The sequence below is a fragment of the Leguminivora glycinivorella genome, chromosome 17 (genome assembly GCF_023078275.1).
Source record: "Leguminivora glycinivorella isolate SPB_JAAS2020 chromosome 17, LegGlyc_1.1, whole genome shotgun sequence".
Taxonomy (NCBI): Eukaryota; Metazoa; Arthropoda; class Insecta; order Lepidoptera; family Tortricidae; genus Leguminivora; species Leguminivora glycinivorella.
This window is the reverse complement of record NC_062987.1, coordinates 6,484,049-6,496,943: the sequence shown is the minus strand read 5'-3', so window position 1 is coordinate 6,496,943 and position 12,895 is coordinate 6,484,049. Positions and strand designations below refer to the sequence as shown.

Sequence of the window (12,895 nt, the reverse complement as noted above, 5' to 3'; positions counted from 1 at the left end):
TTAAAATGTCAAATATTAATATTAGCGCCATCTAGCCGAGCGTTCCCCAAAGGTGTAACGCTATCTAGGCCACCGTACCTTTTTCTCTATGGCTTTGAGGTACGTTTTTTTCTTAGACTTTACTCTGGTAGCAAGTAGCAAATGTATGAACTAGCAAAAACACCTGCAACAATGAGTAAAAAGGTCCAATGTGAAGGCCAGTTACACTTCCTCTAATGACACACTTATTCGTATTGGCCTTACCTACTGAAGTACATCAAAGAAAATGAATAATAAATAAGATTAGGTACAAACCTATTTCAAATTGTTTTAAAACTGGTTAGTGTTTAAAACATAGTCAAACGGGACTTAATCGCGTATTACTATGTTTTAAACACTAACCTCCGACGTTTCAAGGACGGCATTGTCCCCATGGTCTACTCCGATTTGCAATTTTAAATATGTGTAAAAATCGTGAAAGTTTAAATCAGTGTATTAAAAATCAGTAAAGTCCTAGATCACATGTGCACTTAATTGTAAACCGAAGAGGTCAATAAACATATGATCTGAGACTTTCTCATTTACTGGCCAAGGTGTGTATATTATTTTTACGTTCAACGGAGCCGGAAAGCGGTAACTTCGCTTAGCGCTCAAGAATTTGACGCTTTCCGGCCGAAGGACAGAAAAGAAAATAACTAATACGTTTGAATTCTCTCAACTTTGGCTTTACTAATACCTACTAAGTCACAACGTTGATCACAGATGCTCTAAACAGCTTAAAAAAGCCTATTTGAGATTTTAATCATAAAATGGACAACAAATCATTGCGTATGAATGCGTACACAATGATTTGTTAAAAGAGTACTAGTACTTGAACTACTTATTATTTACATAATTACACAAAAGAAAAACTATACTTGACTTAGGTATACATAAATATCGAAACGAACTACTCGAATGGCAAAGCATGGCTTCCGCAAAAAGCTACCTTCGCGGTATGTAGGTTATCTAATCGATGTAATATTGTAATGTCTAAAGAATAATAGCCCATTCTAGCTGTAAAGACTGCTACAGGAATCCTCAATTTATACATATACAAGGTGCTCGCGAGGAACCCGCATAACTTGAACCACGCGTTTCTGAGGCCAAAAGAAAGAAAAAATGTTATATGAATTTTAAAAATTTTCGCAAAAAAAATTTTTTTGTTTTTTTTTTTATACTTTTTTGGACGTATTTTCACATATAAAGTAATTTTTATCCATGAAGTTAGCAATTAAAATGAGTTCCTTAATTTATTTTTCTAAAAACCAAATTTTTTGGAAGTTTTTCTTGTTTCATTTTGACATCTATCAATGACTACTGTGAGACTATGCTCCACAACTGCGCATCAGCGCCGTTAAGAAGACCTTTTCTGAGTAACAATACGGAAATGTTTTTTTTTTTTTAATTGGCAATAACTCTGAAACTAGACGAAATCTAGAAAAGTTTATATGACATTTTAGTCTTAAAATGTGACCAAGAATATGCCGTTAAAGTTATATGGGTTCCTCGCGAGCACCTTGTATACGTATTATATCTCGTACGGAAACTGACTTTCAATAGAGGATCACTTTATTTTGTATATCTATTTAGTGCACTGTTATATATCACAACCTGAAAACATTCAGTGCCGAGTGTCCCATTTATATTTAACTAAAATCAAGGACGATTTATAAAGGATTGACAATCTTCATACTAAAAATCATACCTCCATTTGTTAGCGCCATCGCCACTACTATACAACATTGATGAGGCCTGCTAATTTATTTTTTTCAAAATGTGTATTGAAGTGATATCATGATCCATACTAATATTATAAATGGGAAAGTGTGTGTGTCTGTTTGTTTGTCCGTCTTTCACGGCAAAACGGAGCGGCGAATTGACGTGATTTTTTAAGTGGAGATAGTTGAAGGGATGGAGTGACATAGGCTACTTTTTGTTTCTTTCTAATGCGAGCGAAGCCGCGGGCAAAATCTAGTATTAAAATAAATATGTCGCTTGTTCTTAAAATTAATTAAAAACCCGCAAAAATATTGATGAAAATATGATTTTTGCCACTACCAGGCTGCGAAACTGCGCCTTCTAGTTTTATCCATGAATTGCGGGCCATTTCAGGGGTACACTTTTTTGTATTACTACGAGTATGTCAGCCCCGGTATATATCGTCCTTGCTAAGATGAACCCATCTAGTGACTCTTCATCTAGTCATTCTTTAGTTGGAAAACGAAAATTGACAATTTTAATCGAGTTCGTGTAGTAAGGACATTATTTCACAATTTACATTTTTTGTACTCTATGTTGTGACATCAACACATGATAAATGATAACTTTAAAGGCATGCATTTCACTTAGAGACTTAATCTTTGCGTGACAAAGAGAAAATAATTTCACTAATTAATCTAATTACCTACATTAACATTAACATGATTGGACTGACTCAATCAAATGTGCGAAGTTCCCCCATAAAATGGGTCCCGATGTACACACGGTCCCGCCGCCTCGAGATTCTTGTGGTAACTGAAAAAGAGCAAAATTACAAATTAAAATATTGAATTACACTGATTGAAACTTTCACAATGACTGGTTAAGTATGACCAAATGCGGGTGGTTCGAAAAACGTGCACGACTTTTAAAGCTCGGCCACACATGCGCGTTTTGAGAGCGCAACGTTAGTCCATTTTCACATTATCCGATCCGATATCAGATGTCGGGAGGATTTCAAAGGCAAAAATCAAAGATGGCGCCTGTAATGTATGAGATATCGGTTCGACATCCGATATCGGATCGGATAATGTGAAAACGCACTTAGCGGAGCGCAATGATGGCGGGGCGCCGGAAGGAGCAGATTGCGAGCGTATTCCGCGCGCATTCTGCACATGGTAATTTCTAAGCCTATATTTTGCAACTGTAAACTTCTAATAAGTATTGAATGGACACGTAAGAAATAAAACAACATTTTGGAATAAAACAATTAGCTAAATGGTTAATCCGTATTCAGACAAGTTCGCTCTGAATGCGCTCGAATTCAGCGCTCATTCCGCTCCGCTAACGCTACGCTATCAAAACGCCTTATGTGTGGCCGAATCTTTAGAAAGGGCTGACATCCGCCGACTAGATTGATTAACAGCGACTATCCTTCAATTTTCATGGTGATATGTGAACATTGACGTATGGCAACAGGCAGTGTTTCCAAGTTAGCAATTAACTTACCGCTCTGTTGATGTCTCCAACACAGACCCAGTAGTCAGCCACCTTGGTGTCTTGGCTGTTGTGCATTTTGTGCGCGACGGCGACCGTCCATTTGGAGTGGTCGTGGTGAGACGTGAAGGACATACGAGCTAGTGGGAATTTTAGGCGCTCGATGTTCCGTACTCTGAAATGAGATAAATTATCTTTTCATTATTTGATTTGTACATCATCATCCTCCTTACGTTGTCCCGGCATTTGCCACGGCTCATGGGAGCCTGGGGTCCGCTTTTGGCAACTAATCCCAACATTTGGAGTAGGCACTAGTTTTATTACGAAAGCGACTGCCATCTGACCATCCAACCCGAAGGGTAACTAAGCCTTATTGGAATCAGTCCCGTTTCCTCAGGATGTTTTCCTGCACCGAAAAGCGACTGGCAAATATCAAATGACATTTCGCACATAAGTTCCGAAAAACTCATTGGTACGAGCCGGGGTTCGAACCCGCGACCTCCGGATCGAAAGTCGCACGCTCTTACCGCTAGGCTGCCACCGCTTTTTTTGTACATACCCTTTCTATTTCTATAAGAGTGCGTTGAAGAATGTATCACCTTGCACTCTAACTCGCGAACTTTTAACTGAACATTAAGATGTTCTCGCACAAGTGTGCGCCCCTAGTGAATGCGAGATTTACAATATCTTAGATTTCTGCTTTTTGTTGTTTTTAATCCCCGACGCAAAAACGACGGGGTGTTATAATTTTGACGTGTCTGTCTGTGTATGTGTCTGTTTGGGGCATCGTAGCTCCCGAACGGATGAACCGATTTAGTTTTTTTTGGTTGAAAGCTAAATTCGGGAGTGTTCTTAGCCATGTTTCATGGTAATCGATCCTATGTCGGGGTTTTTTTTCCAAAATTTCAATTTTGTGGTTAGGTTATTACAACTGGAATTCAAAATATTTCACTACTAATTCAGTACTATGTAACTTGATTGAAACTTACTGGAAATTCCTATTACACTCCGAGTCTAAGGTGCCAGGGCCATTGGTCCAGGACTCCACCAGCAGGTCTGACTGCAGCACTTCAGCTACCAAGCCACTGTACAAGTCGTCGTTGAACATGGCGCTCTTCGCGAACGAGAGGAACTTGCGTCCGGCTAGGGTCTCGAAGCTCTCTATGTGGTACCTGCAGGAAATAATTAATTAGGTTAGGCCAGTGGTGAGCAAAGTGAGATACAAATCTTCTGCGAAGAGGGCATACAGTAGAAGGAAGTGGCGGAACGCGATAGGGAGATCGCCCCTATGGCCGACCAACGGCGCCACAAGCGTGCTCGACGCAGACGGGTCGCACACGACCGCCGCCTGCCTCCGTAGGTTGGTCGCAGGATGACAGGCACGGGGACGCCTGCCATCCATTGCACACGCGGCCCCTAAGGGCCCATTTAGACGGTACGAGAACTCGCATACGAGTTTTACTACATTGCGGTATTTGACGGCTGTGCTGAATGTATTTAACCTCCACAGCCCGCAATGTAACTAAAATCGCATGCGAGTTCGCACGCCGTCTAAATCAGGCCTAATAGATTGACCGTACTGGCTCACCTCGGACACTGGCGATCAAATATATGAAAAAGGCGCGTTCCTAGCACGCAGTCTAAGCTCCTGTTGGTGAACGCGGACTATGCTTGTATGGGTGAAATATGTCAGGTCGACTGTTCGCGTTTTTGACAGGCGGTAACTGTGAGGTAACCGAGAGGGGATGGGCGGCACTATTAACGGGGAGCGGGAGTGGCCATACTGTACGATAGTACTCTTTATTATTACTGTGGTACTGGATACGGTCCACTAGTGCATGACGCTATCAAGGGCCTCCAGAGGTGGTGTTCTGCAACGCGGACTAGTGCTGTAGGCCTAACACATGATTGCCGCGGGAGTATGTCGCCGCGAGATAGATGGCACGTCTTCTTCTAACAGTATTAATGATATAAGGACGGGTAGTCTATCTCGCGGCGACATACTCTCGCGGCAATCATGTGCTAACCCTGCTGGTGGTGCTGTAGATGTAAAGCGCGAGCGTACCTGCAGCCCACTGTTACAGCACAATGGCGGCAGATGAGGGGGTTGTTTAGTGGGTAGACTTGGGGTCTCATTAGCCCTTAACAAGGAGTCCCACATAACCACTCGGGGCCTTCCCCGCACCCGAGTAGTATGCGTAATGCATTTTCCCCCGTGTGGTGACGGGTTAAGAATTTCACCACCCCCTTTCTTCCCGTGGGTGTCGTAAATGTCGACTGTGGGATATGGGTTAAATTGTGGCGTAGGCGAGAGGCTGGCAACCTGTCACTGCAATGTCACAATTTGGATTTCTTTCAACCCCTTTTTGCCAAGAGTGGCACTGAAACTTAGTAGTTCATGTGCTCTGCCTACCCCTTTATGGGATACAGGCGTGATTGTATGTATGTATTTTCCCCCTCCTCAACAAAAAAAAAGTGGTGGGCAAAGTACGTACGGGCCCCGCAGGGCATGTCCGGCCCGCAAAAGGATTGTATCCGGCCCGCCATACCGGTCCTTCAAAATAGTGTATGATTATGCTAGCAATGTAGTAAAAATGCATTTTTGGTGTAAATCTGGCCCACCTCTAAAAATTCCTTCCTATTTTGGTCCCCAATTAAAAAAGTTTGCTCACAACTTAGGTAAGTTAGGCTATTTATTATAGGGATCATTTGGTTTTTTCAGGGGTTTTAAAATATTGACGACGAACTATCGCCATCCTTTTCGGACGATAGCAAACTGAAACGGGGTCTGCAATAGGTAGGCGGTCCGGGTACGAACAAGAACTGTGATCCAACATTTGGTGACTTAGGCTATACATAACAAAGGCATGAAACAAGTTTATCGAAACCTCAATAATCGAATGGAAGGAGCTAAATGTATAAAATATCTAAGACCGTTTTCTTCTATTGGCATTCATAAATATTCCCAGATAAAAAAAATAGTGCAGTGTCGGTATACCATTAGGTAAATAATATCGCTAGCGGTAACTAGCACAATGACATTTTATTGTTTGTTGTATGAACTTACAATAAAATTCATCAACGTTTAAAAATATTATTCAATACACGTGCCAACCAACAAACAATACGAGGACATAAAACAAACGTAACAACAAATATCAAACATTCCAAATGACACGAGCATTGAAATAGAGCACTGACAAATAAAATACCTCTAGTTGTTTACTCCTTGACGTCTATGACTCAACAAGGAAAATGAAATCAGGTTACCTATTACGAGTAGGTACAATTTCTGTTTTGAGATCATATTAAAGTAGCACTAGCAAATACAAAATCTATATTTTGTATAGACTGTATGGTATACGCGCTCTCTTCTTCTGCCTGGCTCCTTCCCATTTACTTGGGGTCGGCCCTTCTAATCATGCGTCGCCAGGCCGGTCGGTCCTGGGTCGTCTCTGGTCTTAAGTTTCCATTCTTCATATGTTTTCTGACAACTGCCATCCAGGTTGTTGGAGGTCTACCTGATCCACGATCCACGAGGTGCATTAGCTAACTCCATGACTTCTTTAGTCATGTGTTTTGGTGGTCGCCGGATCACATGACCACCTTAATCGGCCTTCTACAAGTTTCTCTTATGATGGAGCAGAAAGGTGGTCATAGGAACTCTATTATGAAACGTCGTATCCCCATTGAGTAAGGGGTTTTTAGAAACGCTTCGGAACGCAGCAGATGACTGTTAAAAGAAAGGTACAGTCGGCGATAAAAGCTTATTCCAAAAATGATTTTTTTGCAAAAAAACTTATTAAACTTTTAAATTTAATTTCCATTGTTTAATAAAAGCGTCTTTTCATATGAAACGCGACGTGGCATGTAGACACCCATAATGAACAGAAAGTATTAAGTATATAAAATATACATGCATCCGAAACAAACTTACAAGCTGCAGGTAAGCTGTACTTCAGATATATTGTTGTATTATACTGTATGGTTGGAAAATCTGGGCAACTTACCAAGGAGAATCATCGACAGTCTTATTATGCATCACGTAAAACAAAATATAGATTGTGATAGACCAACGTCAACGTCAGCAGTTCATTCTTGTACCTATTCCGTGGGTATTTGACTGTATAGCACTAGCGGCTAGTTGCAATTCAGCTGTGTTGCTTTGTTATGCACCTCTTCTTATGCACCCCCTCGACCAACGTTGGCAGCTCATTCCCGTATTCCGTAGTTTTGACTTGGTTTAACTGTACATGTATCATTAGCGGCTCGTTTTATATATTTCAACTGTGTTGCGATTCGAACCCAGGACCGCGGCTAATAGCAGGCAGGGTCACTACCGACTGAGCCAGACCGGTCGTCAAGCATAACATCGCAAGATATTACATTTTAAAAATGTCGGAATTAATGCCTTAAGACAAACCAATCTAAAGTGATTATTGGCGGAAGTACCGCAAGCTAGTGGACGCTGCTTAACCCATCATATTATTGATGTTAGAGGCCATTTATGATTTTTATGATGTTGCTATATGACTCAGCTGTAATGTATTCCTTTCTCTGTTTGTGTCCCATTCTACAAATACTGGTGTGTACAAGAAAATACGAAAATCTGGGTAACTTACCAAGGAGAAGCATCAACAGTCTTATTATGCACCACTTCGACCAACGTCGGCAGCTCATTCTCGTATTCCGTAGGTATTTGACTGTACAGGACTAGCGGCTCGTTGTATTTCAGCTGTGTTGCGATCTGGTTGACTGTGGCCGTTTGTACGGACATGCAGAGCATTGACTGTCCGTATTTCATGCCGGTTTGTGGGTAGCTGTAGCTGGTTAAGTTCATGCCGCGACCTGAAGCGAATACATGAAATAGGCAACATTATCCATCGTTTTTCGCAAAATGTATATGATTGTGGGGGAAAATGTTCGATAACTCTCTCTGGGTCCAGTGGGTACCAATGTTCAACTCATTTGATAAGTATCTACCTACCTATCAAATTAATCAACGGTCTCACAGTTGCGAATTCTTTTCTATGAACTATAATTTAGTACTGTTTCAATAACATCAACTGATTTGGGGACATATTTTTATGTAAAGATGTGGATTGCGCAGTACTCTGGTCTGGTTCTCAATTCTCAAAATGTTGAGTTTTGAGTGTTTTGACTCACGTGACGCTGTAGTACCATTAACTTCAGTTGTGAAACTTAGAGTCATATTTTTACAACCTACATTTTGTTTTAAATAAATTGACAGCATAGGTACTCACATCAGCAAAAGCTCAGGGTGTTAGGGATGGGGTGGGAGGTTACCCAAACTGCCCAAGACCGGTCACCGGAGTAAATGGAGAAATATAATTCGCTAAACCCCAGCAGAGGGTAACAGGGTACGTAACCAAGTGACACAAACGTTCACGAAACGAAACGCTCGTAGATATCTTTTTTTTTTTTTAATTTATTAAAGTACTAAATCTTAAATTATGCGCAGTTATACGGCACCAGGATGTAAAGAAGAAGATACTTACCATCAGGTATCGGTGGGAACCTCGGCACAGAATGCACCAGCCACAGCGAGGTAAACTTGTCCCCCATAATCACGCCCTTCGTATGGCCCTTCTCGACCCTATTCTTCAGGAATTTTGTGTGCATCTTACACATCTCTGCCAAGTCGTAGTCATCGTAATACTTGTCGCCTAGCTTAAACTTCTTGTACTTCTTTACTGAAGGCTCCATGAACTTCATTTGACCTATGGTTTAGTTATTATGATTAAAGACAGTAAGTGCCTTTTCACATTATCTGATCCGATATCGAATGTAGGAACGATATACTATACTAAAAACCGCCATCTTTGATTTTTGCCTTTGACATCCTTCCTACATCCGATATTGGATCGGATAATGTGAAAACGCTGTAATAATAATGGGGCTTCTATATTGGCCATATTTTCACTGCAATATGTAGCCTAACATGTGAGTAAGAGATGGACACTAATAGTTGTCAGCTTTCTAAACGGAGCCATAGTGAAATATGGCCCGTATAGAAGTGCCAGCACATAACACAAAATTTGAGTCCAATATCCTTTTTAAGCCGCGACGCAAAAACTACGGAGTGTTAGAAGTTCGACGTGCCTGTCTGTAGCATCGTAGCTGGTGAACAGATTTAGATTTTTTGTTTGAAAGCTGAATAAGTCGGGAGTGTTCTTAGCAATGTTGGATGGAAATCGCTCCACTAAGTGGGAGTTTTATCAAATTTTGTGGTTAGGTTATTAAATATATCAAAACAGTAGGTATTAAGTTATATAACGACCAGCAGGATGGTTTGTTAATGGAATCAGACCTTATTCCATTCAATTTATAGATTTATATATTTATAGATTCATAAAACACTTGTATTTAAATAAAATATCCTGTTTATGTGGATTTTACATGTTATTTGGTCAGGCGTAAAAACAAGTTATTTTTAAACAGGTAGTTTAGGGATTTTAATAATAAAACTACCATAAGACACTGACATATTAAACATGTAAAATCGGGTAACTCACGTATAATTGTCGAATTGGCATCGCGCGTGCTCAATGAAAATGCTCCTCGTTACGGAGCGAAACATGTCGAGCGACCTTCGACAATTTTACGTGAGTTACCCGATTTTACATGTTTAATAGGTAGTTTAGGGCATAAAAGCCTTTTATACCAATTCATAATTTACCTTTTTTACGTCTTGAATACATTTCAGCTACATTTTGCAGAATATCTGGTGCATTATCATTAGTTGGTGGCTGGTCGTTGTACAAGACGGTCATTGTATTCTTTGCCTGTAACAAAAATTAAGACATTTTACTTTTTTTTTATACCACGTCGGTGGCAAACAGGTATACGGTCCGCCTGATGGAAAGCGGTCACCCGTAACCTATGGACGTCTGCAACTCAAGGGGTGTGCATGCGCGTTGCCGACCCGTTACAAACTTGTACACTCCTTTTTTGAAGAACCCCATACTGTCGTTCACTTTTGATAAATCTGTTATTGTTATTTATTATTATTTATTTATTTAAGCTTTATTATTCTACAGAAAGATTTTCTTTTCTTTTAATTTAGTTTTTATTATTGATTGTATTCTGTAGACCCCTTCTGGGTAAAAGCCTCCTCCAGCCGTTTCCATTTTATTTTATCTTTTGCCATGCTTTGCCATTCCTTGCCTGCAGTAGCCACAATGTTATTGTAGATGACACATAATATACATTATTGTAAATATGCGTATGAAAGTAGAGATAGCTTTTTAGCTATAAGACTGCCTGTTATAGATCTCTAAAGTTAGTCAAGTACCTTGTTTTGTATCTTTCTGCTGACGAGGTGTGCCAATAAAGAGTATTCTATCTATCTATTTTGTTTCTTTCTTACTAGCTTTTGCCCGCGGCTTAGCTCGTGTTAGAAAGAGACAAAAAGTAGCCTATGTCACTTTCCATCCCTTCAAACATCTCCTCTTGAAAAATCACGTCAATTCGTCGATCCGTTTTGCCGTGAAAGACGGACAAACAAACAGACACACACACTTTCCCATTTATAATATTAGTATGGATAAATGAATGGATTGATATTGCAAGTTGCAACAACTTAGATATTGCATGCAATAAGTGAATGTCCTACATTGATAAATAAGATCATACAACTGAACCGATAGCATGGTCGTGCGATAAATGATATAACATCAGGTCATCCCTTTCACAGTATTTGCAAGTGCAATAGGGACGGCCTGATGTTTTATCGTTTATCGCTCAACCATGCTTGCCTGCCTAACTAGTTACAGTACACCGAAGGAATGGAATATATGTAATATTGGCAATCAAGGTCAAAAATCTACACAATATTGGAATTCAATAGGAATTACGAGTTAGGTGTATTATTTTTGCAATAATTACTTATTAAATTCCTAATGGCATTGGTAAGGTAAGGCGTTTTTTTTTAATAGGAAGTAAGGATGACTAACCTGGTACATGGGTTGCAGTGTTCTGCCCAACATGGAGTTGGGATTAGCTATGGATAAGTCAGACATGATCCATCCTTGACGCAGTTTTGAAGGAGTCAGGTACATGTACGCTACCCCTTTCCGAACCAGGGGATTTAAATGATTCTTCTCCTTCGGTAGCTTGTAGATGTAAAACCTAAAGAAATACAAGTCGTTGATTATTGAAATACACAATATAAATATCTATATTAATATCTAATGCTAGTCATTAACATATGAGCTTTTTCAGTTCTTAGGTATTGACCAAAAATAACATTACACAAAATTAGAATTGAATGTCCAAGACTATAAATCAGGTGTCTTTGGATTTAGGACCTAATAATTGATTCATAAATGCTTAATATACCTACATTCTCTTGCATTCTATAAATTTAATACAGAGCACAATATTGTAAGAGTTTGATATAATTATTTTTTTATCTGTCTTTAAAGTGAAACAAAGACATCTAATTTTAAATTTAGTAGGAATATTTAAAAGGCCCTATACCTTTGAATATATCAAACTACTGATAGGTTGAATAGATTTCATATAATATAAATACTTACCAGTCAACTGGTTCACCTCTATCATTTCTACATTGTTGAGCCGATCCGTCACAATCGGTCACAAATAAAAGACCCACGATAAAACACAAGCGATACATCGCGATGAGTGTTTGTCCCTTGAAAACCTAGCTCTAAGTGGCAAGAGGATGTTTTTACAACCGGTGTGTCATGATTTACAGTTCGAACGACTTGTTGCAATTAGTTTTATTAAACAATGCATTTATTTACACAACAATCTATAAACACGGCATTTCCTTTCCGATGGTTCAACAATTTGAATTCAAAATATCAATTTCGGTTGTTGTTGTTTTCTTTGTGTCGCGAAGTGACGCATACGCATGGGTATACGGGGTGACCAGTTGAAAAATAAATAACTAAATTGGGGATTTTGGTGACACAATAAAAAATGTTGAGTAAAAATAATATATCAATGCAAAATTGTAAATAACGTGAAAATGTGGACAAACACACTCCACAGTAAGAACCAGGAAAATTTGATTACATAATATCCCTTTTTTGGGTAGCACGTTAGCGTAAGATTAAATGTAAAGAACATTTTTCGGCTGATCTATAAACGCAAATGAATAAAGATTATTTCATAGCCTAATCAGTATTTTGCGCCAATAGTACCAAGCTATCGAAGCTAAGATTTTGCGCCTATCGTCCTTTGTTTCTATAAAAGGGTGATGAAACTGATAAATGAACTATTAGTGTCACTGTACTAGGTAATTTATAAAAGTAAGTATTAATATTATGATTGTGAAATATATTTTTTCTGTAATAGTACATGTATCAGTTTAGATTTATACATTAAAGATATGAGCGGCAAAGTAGGGTTTACAATTACATTTTTTATATCCCTTGCAAAATAGCGCTGGACGGAAACTAACACACTAACCCTACCAAATAGAAATGCTGATTAGGATCGCATGAACTTGATTCCTTTTTTAGTTCCATGACTCAAATGGAATCAGGCCGCGAAGATACGTAGGTATTGTTGTGAAGGTGAACCTTACCTTATTCATGATAAACATTTGTTGTCATACTAGATACTTATGTATTTGAATGTGCAATTTATAAAATAAGATTGCCATCAATCAGAAATGTAGTTTTTCTCC

The 12,895-nt window shown here is 39.2% G+C and overlaps 1 protein-coding gene across 1 annotated transcript; it reads right to left on the bottom strand.

The window, feature by feature from the left end:
- Positions 1-2,154: 2,154 nt before the first annotated feature.
- On the bottom strand, positions 2,155-12,086 carry LOC125235110 (deoxyribonuclease-2-alpha-like). Its single transcript, XM_048141544.1, has 8 exons — positions 11,778-12,086; positions 11,193-11,367; positions 9,917-10,022; positions 8,736-8,957; positions 7,839-8,064; positions 4,206-4,388; positions 3,229-3,391; positions 2,155-2,535 (listed from the first exon to the last, which is right to left on the bottom strand). Exons 1-8 carry the CDS (start codon positions 11,873-11,875, stop codon positions 2,437-2,439), a joined length of 1,272 nt encoding a protein of 423 aa, XP_047997501.1. The 5' UTR covers positions 11,876-12,086; the 3' UTR covers positions 2,155-2,436.
- Positions 12,087-12,895: the final 809 nt, after the last annotated feature.

What these genes read in the sequence shown, in the direction of transcription:
- LOC125235110 (XM_048141544.1), bottom strand. Translation starts at nt 11,875, where the DNA reads ATGTATCGCTTGTGTTTTATCGTGGGTCTTTTATTTGTGACCGATTGT. An exon ending in CACTGCAACCCATGTACCAG is followed by an intron (nt 10,023 to 11,192) that starts GTTAGTCATCCT and finishes TTTTTGTTACAG; the next exon opens with GCAAAGAATACAATGACCGT. An exon ending in ACTGTTGATGCTTCTCCTTG is followed by an intron (nt 4,389 to 7,838) that starts GTAAGTTACCCA and finishes TATTTCCTGCAG; the next exon opens with GTACCACATAGAGAGCTTCG.